Raw genomic sequence first — 17,287 nt, 5'->3', positions numbered from 1 at the left:
TCTTGTTTCCAGCTTTAGTAGCGATTTATCCACTGTCCGAGATCATAGAAAAAAAAAATCACTGCATGAATCAGTGTTAGGGGGCGGATTTTTTTAAGTCCACAATTAAATACAGAATCACACCTTCAGATGAACACGTTTTGTGTGTCTGAGTGTGCGGACGCGGTGTATAGCCGACTGAAGGAGAGACACGTGTTGTGAGTCACAGGCGAGAGTGTTTGCAGCTGATTGAGCCTGGATTTGGACCATGTTGGATCTGGCAGGTGGAGCTTTACAGTCAATTTCTTCACGCTCTCTATCACGGCTCTCTCTCCGTTAAAGCGCAATCAGGTCCCTGATAGAGGGAAAAAAACAAGGCAGCGTGTCCGCATTGATCCCTCTACCTATAGCGCCGGCCTGCGCTGGAGCAGAGCGGAGGATTAAAGATTCATAAGCGTATTATGATCTATAAGAGCATTATGCATGTGTGCCGTCACTGTCTAATACAGTAGGGTACTAATCATGCACATCTCTGGCCCAGCACACACACACACACACAAACACACAGTCACAATAGCGTTCTGGGCGTACTCCAAGTGTCAGCGCTATCATACGGGCATGTGTGTGGCCTGGCGGTGTTCCCTTCTTGAGTGCCATACAATGTGCTGGCATAAATACCTGCTTGACACAGCAGATTGGCACTAATGGCTTTACACGCGGTGCCATCTGTAAGCTGGACCGTTAGCTCGAGCATCTTCTCCACGGCCACTAACAGTGCTTCATAGTATCCGGCTCAGGCTGTCATCAGTCATAGTGTAAAGGCAAAAACAGCCAAATTAAATGTTGGCTAATCTCTGTGCACGAGGGCTGCAGAGCCCCTGTCCATCTGTGCGCACCTGGATATTAACATCTAAAACACACAAAGCAGTTTAGGCCTTTTTTGGTCTATATCGAGTGCGAGACGCCCCCCCGCTGAGCCGGAGCTCTTAACCACCAGCGCAACCACGAGCACTCGCACACATGCACGCGCCAGCTTCCAACTCTGTGGCTTCCAGCAGCCTGCAGCAGTCACACAGGGATCATTACTATTCATTTGTTCAGCAAACTGGCCACACAGGCTTATAAATTAGCTCATCTACCACAGCTGGGTACTGAGACAGTTGGCGCATGCTGAGGACCGAGAGCGCAGCCATTTACAGAGCAGGGCTCCGAGACACCTTCTGTCCAGTCCACGTGACCTCCTCCATGCTCATCTGCTCATCCGCTCAAAGGAGGGAGGAGGGAGCGTGGCGCCAGGGCGCCGGGGCCCAGTCGATGATTCCAATAAATTACGGAGCAGAGCGATAGGACTGCGCCCCTGTGTGCATTGTGCCGAGGGTGAACGCGATGATAAATCCTGTCAAACCAAGAGTAAATCAGTCTGAATGGAATAGCATTAGCGGGACCTTGCAGACCTCTGACCATGAGGGAGGAGAGCTGACAGGCCTGACCTACAGGGAAATGAGGGAACACTCGGACTACTCTTGCTTTCTGCCTTGGGGTAAGGATCAATGTTGGAAGGGAAAAGTAAAGCTATTAATTCTCCTGGATATGTCAATTTCCATTGGCGGGTGCAGATTGGTCGTGATCATGACCAGCCCCTTGGGCACAGGGGGATCTGGGGGCTTTTGTTGCGCCTCAGTAAACCATTGATTCATTGAAGTTTTTACTGCTACCTGGAAGGCACCGAATCGCTCTGGAGCAATGTAAATCAATTCCAATTGCGGGTTTATAACAATGCACAGAAAAACTGGGAGCGTGACCGTTGGGGTTAAATCATGCTAAGCGCTTCTTGTTTAAGATGTGTACCTGAGAGAAGGACCTGAGGTGAACTAAGCCATGTAAGTGACTTGTAACGATGTCTTAAATATTCATAAAACAGTTCACAGCCCTTCTGAATGATGAATGAAGTTTTTTCTTTTTCCTTACCCGTCCGATGAGCACGGGTTCAGGCCCGGCGTATTCTTCGATCACAAAGAACTGGTTCCAGATCCAGCTCCTCCTGCTGCGAGAGCGCGACCCCCTCACTTCCATGCGGTCGTGCACCTCCTCTTCCACCTCCGACTCCTCCGCCTCCTCGAACACGAGGCCCTTCCCGTTATCCGGATCGACAGCTTGCGTCCCGGCGTCTTTTGTGTCTCGGCTCCATTCGGAGGCTGGGTGGAGCCTCAGGACATGACTGCTGTTGACAAGTTGGTTGTCTTCATCTGCGGGGTACTGAGCTGTGCTGAGTTCTGTTTGAGCTGTGTAAGCTGACTCTGTTAATGGGTCTCTGTGGGGATCTGCGGCTCTGTTCCCCGGTTGCACTCCCAGGGGTCGCATTGTCAGCACAGACGGCGGAGAGTCATTTGTTTCAGAGGGAACATACAGCGGGAGATGTTTTGTCGATGTAAATGGCCGCTCTGTTTGGCTGATTATTACTTCTTTCTCGGGGCTGAGACTAACCTCGCTGCGAGGCGTTGACAGTAAACGTACGAGGTGTTTGCTCTTGCTATCGCCGCTCTCTGAACCCTGCGTTCCCGAGCTGCCCTGCCCTTTACTTAAAGCCGGGTTGACTTCGCTTAGTGGATTAACACGAGTGTTGGCTCCCTGGTCACGATTAAGATCCGGTGTGGTGACTGGGCTTAAATAGGGAAGTGCAGTCTGATTATCAAATCCAGTGTGGAGCTGAGTGACAGCCATATCTTGTCTCGGCGCTTTCTGAGCCTCTAACTGTCTGTGATTAACGTCAATCAAATCTCTCTTCCTGCTCCGGCTGCCCTTGCTCGGAAAGCTCAGGCTGGGAACGCTCTGCATTTGGGAATTGACGATCCTAACTAGGTTCTCTTTCGACAGCAGCTTCAGAACCCCGTAGCTGCCGGTGAGGTTCAGCTTTCGGTTCGAATCTATGCTGAATCCTTTCCCTGGCACGCCTGTAGTGTGGACACTCAGATCAGGTCTGCTCCGGGATCTGGAGCCTGATTTAAACCTGGTTTTATTGGCGTGTAGATCTGGCTTATGGTGGATCGTGAATGCCTTCCCTCTGTTGGTAGAAGTCTCAGCATTCTTGGTGTTGTTCTTGATTTTCTTCACTTCCTGGTTTAGCTCCTTGTTATTGGCTAACATGTGCGAAGTCGCTTCTTTTTTATTGACAGAGTCGACTTCGCGCTTGGGCTTGAAAGCTTGCCTCTCCTTGTTAGCGGCTGACGGAGCGGCACGATTCTGCAATATTTTGGAATGAGAAAAAGATCCAATGTCAGCCGCCTGCTCGTGACTAATAACGTTTCTGAGAGTCACCACGGGCATTGCATTGGCGTCCACGCTTGCGTCCCATTGGTCCACGGCTCTGCTCTCCCCTAGCTTCAGCACGTGCGACGCGCCCACTCCTCTCCTACGCACGATCTTACTGGCCGAGGCGCCTCCCGCGGGCCCCTCCCACAGGCACAGGGAGACCAATAGGAGCAGATTTCTTGTAATCATCTTGTCTTGTGGCGAGACGTCCTAATTTGAGCGAGGTTTGCTGTGAGGCAGGCCTTGTTTTCCGGTTGTCTTCATTCTCTCCTCTGTTTTCCCTCTTTTCATGCCCCTCCTCTTCACTCTCTCGTTCCGTGCCCTTCACACTGAGCTGGAGGGCAGGTGTCACTCACTCCTTCTCCCTTTTTTTTTGTTTTTTTCCACGCTGCCTAATATCTTCCTCTATCTCACCAAGCCTCGCTCTGCTGTTTTTTTCCCACTCCTCTTGCGAGGCGTCTCATTCAGTCTCCCACGGAGAGTTGGACACCCTGAGAATAAAGATAAAGATAATTAAGTTAAAACTTTAATCATTGCACTGCATTAATTAAAAGTGAAGCGGCGTAGACAGGTAGGAGACAAGCGGGCAGGACAGAGCTTTTAACAGAGCAGCAATCACATTTTCACAAGCACAGAGGGCTTTTCAGGCCCAAAACACATATCCATTTATACCTCCATAATGACCCAAGTGTTCTTTCTCACATCTCTTAGATAGACGGAGACAAAGCTATCATCTTGCTATTCTACATGGGGAAAAAAGATAGGATAACACGCTCTGAGCAGCTATTAATGGGAACAACTGTCAAGGATTTTTGGACTGCAGTGCAAAAAAGGGACCAGCGAGCTTCATATCACTTTGATGCCTGATTAATTAGCTGGATTAATAACGTGCTTTGATCAGTCAGTTAGAATCCCAACACAAGCATCCGAGATGCAGATGCACTTTGTTGTACGCGGCGCCTTGAGCGATGTAAAAGGTTCCTCGCGCTCTCAAAGTGCCTCTCATGCACTCGAGCCTCAAATGGAAATCCTACGCCAAATCAAAATGTCAGATATCAATCAGTGCGTTTGTTTTCAGATAAGAGGGAGCACACTTCAGTAGTATTTCAGTAACATCAGCCTACGCGTCTGACAAATAATGTCAATCATGTGGCTGTTTGCCAGATTGAATCAACATTAAAAACTGTTTATTATTACTGTGTAAAGAAATAGACAGGCGCATGTAATTAAAAAAAATAACAATTTAAAGAGGCACTCCAGCTCAATTTGGCATCGCACTTCCATAACGTTGAAGGACTCACAAGACACAGATTTTTCAAAAAGAATGCTCAAAATCGAAGCAGCAGAGGCTGTTATATGACTTTTAGTCTCTAGCATGGGTCAAGCTCCAAAAATACTGGATCCTACATTTCCCATAATGCAATTCTATAGCATTTAGCCTGCGTTCACACCAAATCTGGCGGTAGGATGAAAACGGCGGGACTCCTATTCTCTTTGAATGTGGATAGTGAGTTTGGGCAGCAAGTTGAAACAGATCAACTTTTGGAGAAACGCAACCCAACGTCACACTGCGGCGGCCAATGACGTAACCAGAGATCCAGAGCTGCACATACCAGCCATGAGGCAACAAACGACGTTAATCATCGTCGCTCCCCAATCCTCCGACGAAGTGAAGGCTGTGCCATCGGTGTATTACAGTTTTTCTCGATTGTTTACACACATTTTCTGAAAGCATGCCTCATACTCTCAGAACTCTACACACAAATCAAAAAACACACACACAATGGGCAAAACCCCTCAATTCTCCTGCAAAATGAAACTTTACATTCAAAACAATGTTATTTCTTCTCAAAATGGTATTTTGTTTTCAAATGACACACACAAACCATCATATGAATAGACATTTATAAGAACCAGTTGAACACTGATGTGCTCAATGTAAAACACTATGATGAATGGAAAACACTTCTTCTCCATTCATCATAATGACTTAGGCCTTTTTTTTCTTACTACAGACAGTACATACATAAGTGTGTTGTAAAATATTTTAGAATATTGTTTTTATACTCAGAACACATAAATACACGGTAACAAATATATTTTATTTTCCCCACAAAAACAATGTACACAGTGTACATCCCAACCAACACAAAGTTGCACATACAGTGGTCTACATACAAAACAACAGAAGAATTTACTGTATACAGTTACAGTAAAAAAAAAACGAAAAAAAAAACTATGCTGCATCCTCTCTTCTGTTTCGGTCTGGCCACAGCACCTCATCCACATCACAAGCAATGTTTTCCCTGGCCAAGCAGCGGGGGAAATATCGCTTAGCATGTCGAATCCAGCCATGAAAAGCATTAACTGATTGCTAATTGTAACACTGTGTGACAGGTGTTTGCCCATGTGATGAGTCAGTGTGCATAGTAGGGCAATTGACTTTAGAATTTTGAATGACAGTGTGTTCCTCGTGAAAACGAGATTTTCTTCATGAAAATTGTGCCAAATGCAGAGAATTGTGTGTAGTGTTTTGAAAAAAGTGTGTTTTAGAACTGCAATTTGAGTGTAAAGCAGGAATTGTGCTTGTAGTTTAGCAGAATTGGTTCAGGGGGTTGGTGCATGAGTTACATGTTGTGGTCATTGTGTGTCAAGTACCAGTATTTGTGTGTAAACAATTGAGAAAAACTGTAATGAGTATTTAGATTAGATCCTGATGAGCAGGTTGCATGGCAGCCTTTGCCATCAGTGTATGACAGTGTGTGAAAGGGTGAATGCTGACATGTAGTGTAAAGCGCTTTGTGTAGTCGGAAGACTAGAAAAGCGCTATATAAGTCCATTTACCATTTAATGACATCATCAGGGTTATTTTCTCAGAATTTAGAAAGCTCTAAGACATAATGCATAGTTTAGTTTAGCAGAAGTTCAGTCAGGGAGACTCTCTTTACACTTTCATTCATTCACAAATCTCTCTGTCTCTCTCACGAGCGTTCACCGTTAGTTAACCAAACACGATCTCCCTGAGCCAATCATATCGTTGCTATCAAATTAAAACGGTTCTCCTCTCTGCTGCTGTCAGTTGTCATCGCAGTACGAACCGATGTGACCCGCCTCCACCCCTTCAGCTCCAGTCTTCATCATATCCAGTGCTAAATCCTGCTCCTCATCCCTTCAGCAACTCCTGTCACCACCACCACCAGTGTCTAGACTCCGCTGGGGGATATTACGAATCTCACCACGGCATCACTGCCCCCTTTCAAGAAACTACCTCACGATGGAGTCTAAAGACTTTACACTATTCATCCTATCATGCACCGTGTAATAAATTATTGTTCATTTGAAATGGAGTCTCTTCTGATTGAGCTGTTTGAATGTTGAATAGTAGTATTCATGATTAGCAGGCTGACCTTCATGTGTTAAATCGGTGGAGTGTGTTTTTAAATTTAATTTTTCCGTAGACAAAACTAGCAAAGTCTGTAAAACTGTATTTAACGTTGATATATTTGGTGAAACTTGTGTGCTGTGGGTTAAGCAGTTCCAGTTTCATCTTGTCCTGTGCAGCGCGGTGTGGTTTGTCAGAGTGTGTGACACTTGCTCCGCTGTGGCGCAGACAGACCCTGTCAGCACATTCGCTGGGGCATGACTGAAGTTGGGACGTTCCTCCTGGAATACTTTTCACCCTTTTCCTCTCTCTCATCTTCTCCTCAACGTCCTCGGCCTCCTCTCTCTCAATCTCTCTTTCACTAAGAAAAAGCCTTTTGATGAACAGTAAAAAAAAAAAATTATCCACCCCCTCCTCCGCGTTCTCTTTTCCCACCTCTCCCACTCACCACCTGTCTCATCCTCGGCCTATCTATCTCCCTAAATCTCCCTCTGTCCCCTCTCTTTAACTGGCTATTGTTTTAGTATCCTGTCCTCTAACTGACGCTCGCTCCTATCCTCTTTTCCTCTCTCATCTGTGTCAATCACATGGCTGTCACCGCGTCCCTCACCCTCTGTGCTCTCCGAGGCTTCAATCAATCAGCCAATCTCCTTCCTCGGCCTTGCCACATTGGGAGTGACAGGTGTCTCGCTGGCTACCATCTTGACGACAATGCCATAATTGTGCGGATAAATCTAGTCATCAAATCATAAAATAGGATACATCCGCTAGTTATATATAAGACGAGTTGGAACATGCTGAGCAGAAATGCATGGAATAATTTCTATATAAACATCACCGAGGCCATTACGGCGGATGCGAGGCTGGGTTTGGCTGCGTGTTATCTCGAACGTACAGCATGAGGAGGCGATCGGGGTGAATTCAATGACAGAGCTCCTCTCTCTCCCAGAGGAACTTATCAGCTGGGAGTTTGATGGCCAGGCAATCATTGCCACGGGCACCTTGTTAACAAGCCTGGGGCAGGTGGCGGGATGCAGGGCAGAATATCAACATGGCGCTGTCGCCCAGCTGAGCAAAAATTTAAAACGCAGGACGTTTTGTCAATGCGAGGTTTTTTTCTTTGAAGCGTCAAAGCAGGGGAAAAAAAAAAAAAAACACTTTTTATTCTTCGATCCTTTTTATCTTTTTACACCATTTTCAAGGCCAAAATTCCACTCGGAGCCGAGTCGAGGCATTTCTGTAACGTATTGATTCGTGTCACAGCCCTTCACATTGTGCCGGGCACCTTTGGGCAGAGCTATTGTTATGCCATTACCCTGGACGCATCGGCCTGTGCAGCAGTAAGTGAAGATAATTGGGTGCTCCGGTTTGAAGCGCAAGGGAGCTCATATTTCCTCATTAGAGTTTTATATAATGTAACACGGCAAAAAGTGTTGTTTTCATGCTCGTGGAACCGGCGAGCATCAGGATGGGGATTTCACCTGGAGCCTTTCCATACGGTGCCATGATTTCTAGTAGAGCAAATAGAGATGATAGGGTGTTACAGAGTTGGTATCTCCAGGGAGTTTCCTAATTAGAGCTTTAGAGAATGTATGGCTGCGGTATATTCTCAAAGAGTTTAAAACTATGTGAATCCAGCTGTTTTTTTGCAAATTCTTCACACAAGTTTCTTAGTGGCCTGATAAATCAGGACTGTAAATATCTTAATGAATTCCCCCATACTGGTCCCATTCCCCCTTAAATTCAAATGGTCTTCTCAATCATTAGTATTGGAGGCAGATCCTCGCCATCGATCGTGAGCTGTCACCAGCTTAAAGCTGCAGTGGGTGGAAATGGAGTAAATATGATTAAAAAAAGTTATTTTTATAAAACGGTCAGTATATCCTGACAGTAGTGCATGAGACAGGTAATCTGAAAAAAAAAATCATGTGTCTCTGTGTCCTCCGGCGTCCTCTGGTGCTCCTAATGGCATCTGCAAGATATCACAGACCGCAGGAAAACAACCAATCAGAGCTGAGCTGGAGCCTTGCCGTCTCTGAGCAGCTGTCAATCACTTGCAAACTCCGATCAAACGGTCAAACTAGGCAGCGCTGATCGAATATGAATCAATATTCTGATACTGTAATGCATATTTCTAGCTTCAAATGTTTTCAGAAACATCTTGTAGTGAACTGTACAGCCATGTTGAGATCAGTTGAGGAAATACCAAGCACCGCCCACCAGCCGGAGCAAACTCTCTCATTTTACAGCTAAACAGTACACTACAAGATGTTTCTGAAAACATTTGATGCGAGAAATAGGCATTACAGTAACAGAGTATTAATTCATATTTTATCAGCGCTGCCTAGTTTGACCGTTTGATCAGTGTTTGCGAGTGATTGACAGCTGCCTCCACTGAATGAACAGCCAATAGGAACGCTCTCTGTCTGAAATGACATGGCCTTGAAAACAGAGCCATGAGGAGGTGCAGAAGTCTAGTTTTCTCTCAGAACACTTGAATTACAATATGCTGAAAGGTTATTATGGAATTTTTGCCCAATGATGCTCAAAACATAATGCCTACTGCAGTTTTAATTGGGGCCGTAAATATCTTAATGGATTCCCCCTATCTGGTCACATTCCCCGTTAAATTCAAATGGCCTTCTCAATCGTTAGTATTGGAGGAAGATCCTCGCCATCGATCGCGAGCTGTCACCAACTGAACGGGACTGAAAATTTTTAATTGCGATTCACCACCTCGCCTGACTGTCAATCTTCTTTTTCTCTCGGTAACACTCCTGTCGAACTGGCACACGGCGGCGGCAGCACGCCCACGCTGCGCACCCTTTCCTCAACAATGAACACAAAGTGGGACTTCAAGCCCTGTTGACAAAACATTCTCCAGAGGAAAAACATTTATTTATGCGTAAAAAAAAAAAGAAGCCTGGACAAAGCCACATTCATCCCCCCTCACGAGGACACGCACAAAAACTTGAATACTCCTCATATTCCTGAGGACGCGCAGAAATCCTCATTTTACCCCTTATATCTAAGGAAAGCTCCAGGGACTGCCTCTCTGGACGCAGTGAAGTCAAAGAGAAGAAAGGGAGCGCTCTCTCACACTAGGAGGGAAGAGAAAAAAGCAGCCACCCCCTAAAAGAATTATGCATGGAGCAACAAAGGTGAGCTTGAGATGGAGTATGAGGAAGTGCATGGGAATGGTTGTGGGTGTCGGTGAGAAGAGGACAGCGGTGGCGGCGGCGGCGGCAGGAGGAGGAGGAGGGGGGGTCCTCCTTGGAAGACCGAGCGGGTAGTTTTAAGTGCAAAGCGCCATAAAGCAGCTCCGTCCTCGCCTTGAACCTCGGCAGATAAAAGCCGACCTGTCAGCGTGTGAGGAGGTGAAAAAAGCAGCGGGGGCTTTCGGCTGTTAATGTATGAGAGCGCCGTCTTCGCCTCTGTCCCCGGCCTTGTCTCTGTCACAGCCTCACTGATATACTGACAGCAGGTGTTAACCTCCCTTGGGATAGTAGGCCACATAGTGCCAGCCTATATGGACATATGATAATCCCCCAGAGGTTTGTGGGGGACGAGTGGAGCAGCAACAGCAGGTAAACAAAGTGACACTGACGGCTTTACGGTAAAAAAACAACAACAAAAAAAACAGTGGCATGAATTTACAGTTTTTGCATGGTGTAAGAGCTGTGAAATTCAGCCCGCTTATGGGTGGCTGTTTGCCTATTGGTGAGATTAAGACTAAAAAGACTCAGTGTAACAGAGCTGTGACCAGGGGGCTTTGGATTTGCTTGGCTCTCAGCTAGATCAATGGGGTTACATTAAATGGCAAGAGTCAGAGGCTTGTAGAGCATCCGGCAAGAACACTGCAGCGTGTGCAATGAAAAGAGCAAACATGAGAGATGAGAGAGTTCAAGCTTGTTAAAAGCATTTTTTTACAATAAGATACAGGACTGGGCTGCACCAGCTTTGTGGAAAGCCATCCAAAGTTCATACTGATCACAAAGCTAGTGTTTTATCAAAGTGGGTTGCACCATTAAAGCTTGCTAGCTAGTTAAAGGTTTGCATTAGCAGTCATTTGATGTAGCTCTGATACAGCTGTAGCAGTAAAACAGTGAGGATAATATCAATGAGATAAAAGTACAAACAGTAATGCATGAATATTTTCCTGAATCCATTGTACATGTCAAGGAAATTTTAATCCATGTGGCGGACTCTAAACTACCATATAAAGAGGTATTATAGAAAATATATTGAAAGACTATTTCTGAAAAATGCATGAATAGTATATAATATATTTAATTTCGTTAAATATTTAATGATTAGAACTTTAAAACTGACCAATACTTTATAAAGTAGCTAAAAACAATCTCCACCTCGACCAACTACAACAAAAACGCAGCTCACGCATTAAAGGGACAGTGTGTAGGATTTGGCGGTATCTAGCGGTGTGGTTGCAGATTGCAACCAACTGAGTTTGCCCTCCGCTCACTCTTCCCTCTCCAAGACTGCCGTAACGTGAGCCGCCGAGTGCAAAACCATGATGACGTCGTTCATCTCCCTCAGAGGTCACCTTTACCATAATAACACTACTTTAGGAGCAATGGAAGGCAGACGGCGGCTGGCGGTAACACGGTTTTGCACTCTGCGGCTCACGTTTCCGCCGTTACTGGGCTACCGTAGAAACATGGCAGAGCAACATGGCGGACTCTGAGAAGAGGACGCGCTCACTATGTAGATATAAACGGCTCATTCTAAGTTAATTAAAACATGATTCTCAGTTTCAGGTGATTATATACTGATGAAAACATAGTTATGAATATTATATTACATTTCGGCTAATAGAATATAATGCTAGACACTGTACCTGTAAGACTCAGATTTAGTAGTGCAGTGTAGTCGTGGGAAATATCTGGTTATGCTCTCCAGCTGATGTCATTTGGTCATTTAGCTAAATTTTATTGCCGTTTTGTAATTGTACCAACATTTTGGACGTCCAAAGAGCCCCGTGCAACTGGCTCCAGCTCTACTGTGTACTGCAAGCTCCTCAGCTGCTGTTTTATCTTAGGCTACAGTATATAAACTGTGAGAGGTGCCATAAAGATCAAATAAATCTTGACAGTAGACGGTCCAGAGAATCACAATGCCAGAAGACGTGCCAGTAGGTCACGACAGGGACAACATTTGTTGCCCATATCTTACTGCCTTGGCGCAGGTTCAAGAAGTCCTCAGTCTGATCCGTCTGGTCGTAAGTTAAAGTGCTGGCTAAGAGTGTGTGGATATACCAACAGTGACAGCGCTGACCCACTGAGCGCCTGTGATTTACTGCTAAATTCTGCTCGTCATTCAGGCCTTTTAAAGTTATAAATCATGCATAAGTAGCCGTACACAAAACTACTTAATTTGATCATAAATTGTCTGTTTAACTAACTACTGTAGCATGGCAACAGTAAAGCAGTACGAATCTCTGCAGGTGGAGCAGGAGGGTAGTGAACTTCATAAAAGTGAGGTGAATCTCAGCACTGCACTGTTTTACCGTTTTCTCGCATGGGACGTTGTTTTATTAATATTGCTCCAAGGGATGCACCAACCCAACATTTTCTCTCCTGATACTGATACCTCAACTCGGAGTATCTGAAGCTAGGATCGGATACAAGCCTTCTCTTTTTCCCAACCTTGTCTCCTGGAAATGGCGTTATATATTACTAAATTGTTTTCCCGATCACGTTGTGCTGACAAATGTGATCGCTGTAAACCCTGGATTATACTACATTTAGTCTGACACCAGTCCTGAGTCCTGTCTGGGGTTAGGTTTAGACAACAAAGGCACTTAAAGTTAACTTTAAGGTTAGGGAAAGATCTTGGTTTTTTATTAATAATAATTGTCTTGTGATTCAAGTCACTGCTGACTTTTTCTGTATTAAACTAAGACCACAATATTTCTCTAACCTTAACCAATGCTGTGAGTGCCTAAACACAACCATGACAAAGTTTAAAGGTGCTAAATACAAGATTGGGAGCATTTCCATTGCCTCTTAACGGCTCTCAGCATGGCGACGGCGAGCCCACGCTGCTAATGCTGCTAACAGTGGAAACTAAAGCGAATGCACTAACAGAGCTAACAGTGTTAACCTGAGGGTGGGTGCTACGTTTCGGCGTTATCAGCTGTAACCACCATATTAGAGCAGTGCAGAACAGTGTCGTGAGCTAGCCAGCGGGGCACGCTCACGTGCACAAACATGCACTAAAAGGAACGCTCGGCCGACCAGCTATGTCACAAAGCGAGGAGAAACTCTGATTACAACACACACAGAAGGAGAGAGACTTCAATCTCTGCTCAGGTAGACATTACTCCTCTATATCTTTACATAGCAAATAGTTGTTTGATGCTATATTACTGCTACGGATATTGAATTCAGCACCTTTAATAGTGCTGAGCGTATTTGCTGTTGGAAATTAGTTGTCCATAAATGTCATTTCTATGAAGACAGGGTTGCAAATTTAAGATATGTGTACCTCACTGCGTGGAACTCATGGGAATGTTTTATAAGGCAACATAAGGCCAGGGATTTCTGATGCACTAAAGCTGTATTTAATGTGTATTGGTCACGTTATGGCCGATACCTGATTTGCTTAATACAGTCTGTATCTTAATGAGAATGACGGACAACAACTTGACCATAAGGCAAACAAACACAATCCATGAAGACCACGCACTGTAAAACTAAAGTTCACATAGAACAGTAAGGTTGATTTAATCTCAAATGTGGTCTTGCTCATTTCTATGATTTATGAACACCACTTCTGAGGTGAAATCTTTTCTATCCTTTATTAAAAAAAACACAATGTTCTTTTCATGGTGGATGATCCTGCTTCTGACTACATCATATGGCCACCGAAAATGATTATGATGTTACTGAACTACAACTGCATCTCTCCACCTTTAGGCCCCTGTGCAGTTTCTCCGCCAGAGAAGTTGACGGAACCGATCGGCTTCGATGATCTTCATGCACAAAGGTCAGCGGATGTTTCTTGCATCGGGCAGCTCATCTGGTCTGAGTCTTTCTAGGCAGGTGCTCAGCCTGCGTTTTCTGAATGGTGAGTCATCAGCTGCCAAAGCAGTTACCAAAATTACACCTGATGCCTATCAAGCCTGTCTCTCGTCTGCTTCTGCCTGACTGCATGTGCAACATCAAAAAGCTATCTGATCCTTTCAACACACTGGCTGACATTTCAGCAAAAAGTCCTTGGGAATTGCGGATGGACTCGTCTCCCCCAAAGCTCTGTGTGTGTGTGTGTGTGTGTGTGTGTGTGTGTGTGTGTGTGTGCGCGTGTGTGTGTGTGTGTGTGAATACTATGTATATCAAGATTTGTGCAAAAGAAAGTGAAAAGACAGAATATTTCATGCAAGCTGTCAGAGACAGATTGTAAGAAAATTACGTACTAAAAGGACCTTCTGGCACGAGCTCAGAGTACGCTCACCTGTCATCTCTGTTAGCCACAAAGCATCATAGATCAGGTTAATAAAGTTAGTCCTTTATTGGAAAGAGAGGCACTTTACTGCCACGCACTTGAAAAGATTTTGTCTTGGGTTTAATTCACGACACACACACACACACACATACACCTCTGCTGTTTACCTTTCAAGGGTGTTGCTTTCAAGAGGCACTGAGGCTGGACAAGAGGCTGGTGGAGAGGACACGGGGAGGTGAGAGAGGGTCGTTTCAGAGATGAATAAACACAACACTCCCAAGGTTGCCGGTGATAATATGTGATGGATTGCCAGGGAGGATATGGCACATTGTAGGAAGGCACCAAGGCTATTGGCCAAGAGGGAGAGTGAGTGATGACAGTTAATATTCCGCCTTAATCGGCCCGACTCTCTCTTCAATTTACATTGAAGGATCTTTTTCATGTTTATCTCCCATTCAGGCGGGCGGCGAAGGAAGAGAGGCGAGATCGAGCTTTTAATGGGCGTCTGATAGAATCAATAAGCCTCCGCTGTGCACCGAAAACTTTCTCTGAATGTGTTCTCAACAGGTGTTCAGGGTTTAAGGGTAATCTGCTACTATGGGTGGGGCTGGATGCAAAAACAGGTGTGTGATAATTTGATGGTGAAAGGGTGTTTGTTCAGTTTGTAGTAGCATCAGAGGGATGAGCTAAATGCAAACATCAGCATGGCAACATGTTCTTCATGATTATGGTAGCTTGCTGATGTTTTTGCAGGTATAATGTTTTGACCTGATGATGGTGCAAGATGAAAGTTCAGTTGAGATATTACAATTCATCCTGTGAGGGACATGGATGTCTGTACCAAATTTTAGGGCAATCCATTCGATAGAACTTTTACAGTGAACCAAAAATGTAAACCTGTTGTTCGTTTTATAGTAAAAAGTCAGGAGACCGCCAAAGTCATTAGGATAAATCTTCTACAGTATGAACTACGAATGATTCGCAATTTTAACTCGTTGGTTAGGGCTGTGCAATTAATCGATTATAGCTTCCAACGATTATGAAAACAAGATAATAAACCATTATTGTGCTGCGTGCCATTTTGCAATGATGCTCTCGTTTTGTCTTGTGTTATGAATCCAGCTCAACAGCGGAAATGACATTGGGCGAGTCAAGGACGGGCGCTCGGTGTGAGAGTATCCCCTCGTATGGCCCTCGCCGGGCGTATTTCCTCTGTGGTGGTGCACAACGACCGGTTCTATGCCGGCTTGGGAAGGATTTACAGCACCACCCGCTTGGACCTCGCCACTTAGTGCTCGCTGTGCCCTCTCTCCCTGCGGGGAGGGACGGAGCTAACTGCTCCCGGCCCGACTGTCAACCGGGGCGGACTGTCCTCTGTGCGGCGATGTCAGCAACCCACCTGACCCGTCTTGAAACACGGACCCCGTCTCGTTTACCATGCTTTGCAGGTGTCACTCTTTTGCTGTGACATCACCATTCATATCTATACAACCAATATGTTTATGATTAAATTGTTTACTAGAGCACAAAGTTCCTCATAGATCTAGCCTCTTAAATAATCATGATCTCAATCGTGATTATGTTTTTTTGTCATAATCAAGCAGCCCTACTGCTGGTGGTGGTGCTAGATGAAAAGTCAGGAGATCATCAAAGTCACTGATTCATCCTCTGGGGACCAATAATGTCTGTACAAAGTTTAATGCTTATCCATCCATTACTTGTCCAGATATTTCAGTGTGGATGAAAGTAACCAACTGACTTACCCACTTACTGACCAACACCACAACCCACTGACTAAATGACTGACCTGACCGAGCCCTGCTGCTAGCATACAGCTACAACCAGAACAGATATCTTCTGTATGGAACAACTTCCCCCTCTGAACCAGAACTGTTTTTTGAAAAGCATTAGGCCACAGCCCAGCCTTCTACTTCAGATTATACAGTATAGCAGAGGCCCAGAGCCTGGGAGTTGGGACCACAGGATGAATCTAAGAAGCCTCTAAAATCGAATAAATAAAGTGAGGGATCTCTGTCTTCCCGTATGTCCTTTACATATCTCAAGAACCGCTCATCCGATCTACTTCACACTTGGCTTGTGTATTGTTAGGGACCCTATGGATTGCTTTGTCGAATTTGGTGCATGAGCCCCTGACAAAGCTGTAAGCAGCAATACTGGGAAGCTACCGTGAGCCAAGCAATCGATCCCGTTCCGACCAGACACATGCTCCGTATTTAAATGGACAAGCCGCCTGAGATGAGGAGTCCCAAATAGACATTGCTTGACTGAGTAGTCACCATCCGAAATGGTTGGGATACACCGATAGGCCTACATAACATTCATCCATGTAATTCATTCATTAAATCATAATTTTCGTTCATGTCCCCTGGTATCCACTCTAGGACCCCTTGAGGTACCGCCAATGAAACTCAACAATTCCTCTGTCACATTAAAATCCTCCCTACAGCTCAAAGTGCATAATCACCTTTCCTTAGAGGCTTTTAATGTGAAACATCTGCAGGAAGTGTAGTTTTATTGATAGTAGTTAACAGCGGATGAAAGAACAGAGAAATAATCGGAAGAAATTATCGACCAGTCTTTATTTGGTTGTGCCGGCCATGCATTTGCTCCACCAAATCAAAGATGGAACTCTGCTTGCTCGCATAACACTGACTCGTTATCTGTGTTTTGTCTGAACCATCTATCCCAAGGATGTTGTTGTGTCCTGCTGCCTTATCGTAGCCTGCTGCGCTGGTTGAACGTTGTGTGAACACGTGGGCCTGGAAGCCTGTACTGTCACAGCTTTTAATCCCCCTCGTTGAAGTCACTAAATCCCAGCCTTATTAGCATATACACCCCCTCCCCCCCCTTCCCCTTCCCCTTTTAGTGTGACTTTCATGCTCCCTGGGTCTTCTCCTGCTTCTGCATCGTAACTGACAGTATATTTTTGTAATTCTAATGACGTGGCCCCAATCTCAAATTCATTTCGCTTTTGTCTCTCTCTATTTGGGTCACTTTGTTGTTTTGTTTATTTTCCAGCGGCTCAGGGAGACAGAGCAGATTGCGGCATGTTTAAGTCGCTATCTCTGGCAGGTTAGAGCGCGGGGGCCACCTTGGGTGAGGATCGGATAAAGGATGTGGAAATTAAAACCG

General features: G+C 45.2%; 1 protein-coding gene and 1 long non-coding RNA gene across 3 annotated transcripts in view; one reads left to right on the top strand and one right to left on the bottom strand.

Moving 5' to 3' along the window:
• The window catches only part of LOC119497896, a 152,409-nt gene that overhangs the window by 90,955 nt on the left and 44,167 nt on the right, over positions 1–17,287 (bottom strand). For both annotated transcript variants that reach the window (XM_037786325.1, XM_037786324.1), the window contains one exon: positions 1,948–3,779. In XM_037786325.1, the coding sequence (XP_037642253.1) occupies positions 1,948–3,477 (1,530 nt within the window). In that variant the 5' untranslated portion in view covers positions 3,478–3,779. The remainder of the gene's footprint in view (positions 1–1,947; positions 3,780–17,287) is intronic.
• On the top strand, positions 9,362–15,483 carry LOC119497916. Its single transcript, XR_005209017.1, has 3 exons — positions 9,362–10,257; positions 13,609–13,759; positions 15,257–15,483. It is a non-coding gene; the product is annotated as an uncharacterized LOC119497916 (long non-coding RNA).

The sequence above is a fragment of the Sebastes umbrosus genome, chromosome 12 (assembly GCF_015220745.1).
Source record: "Sebastes umbrosus isolate fSebUmb1 chromosome 12, fSebUmb1.pri, whole genome shotgun sequence".
NCBI lineage: Eukaryota > Metazoa > Chordata > Actinopteri > Perciformes > Sebastidae > Sebastes > Sebastes umbrosus.
Note: the sequence above shows the minus strand (reverse complement) of the source record. Positions and strands in the feature narration are given on the sequence as shown.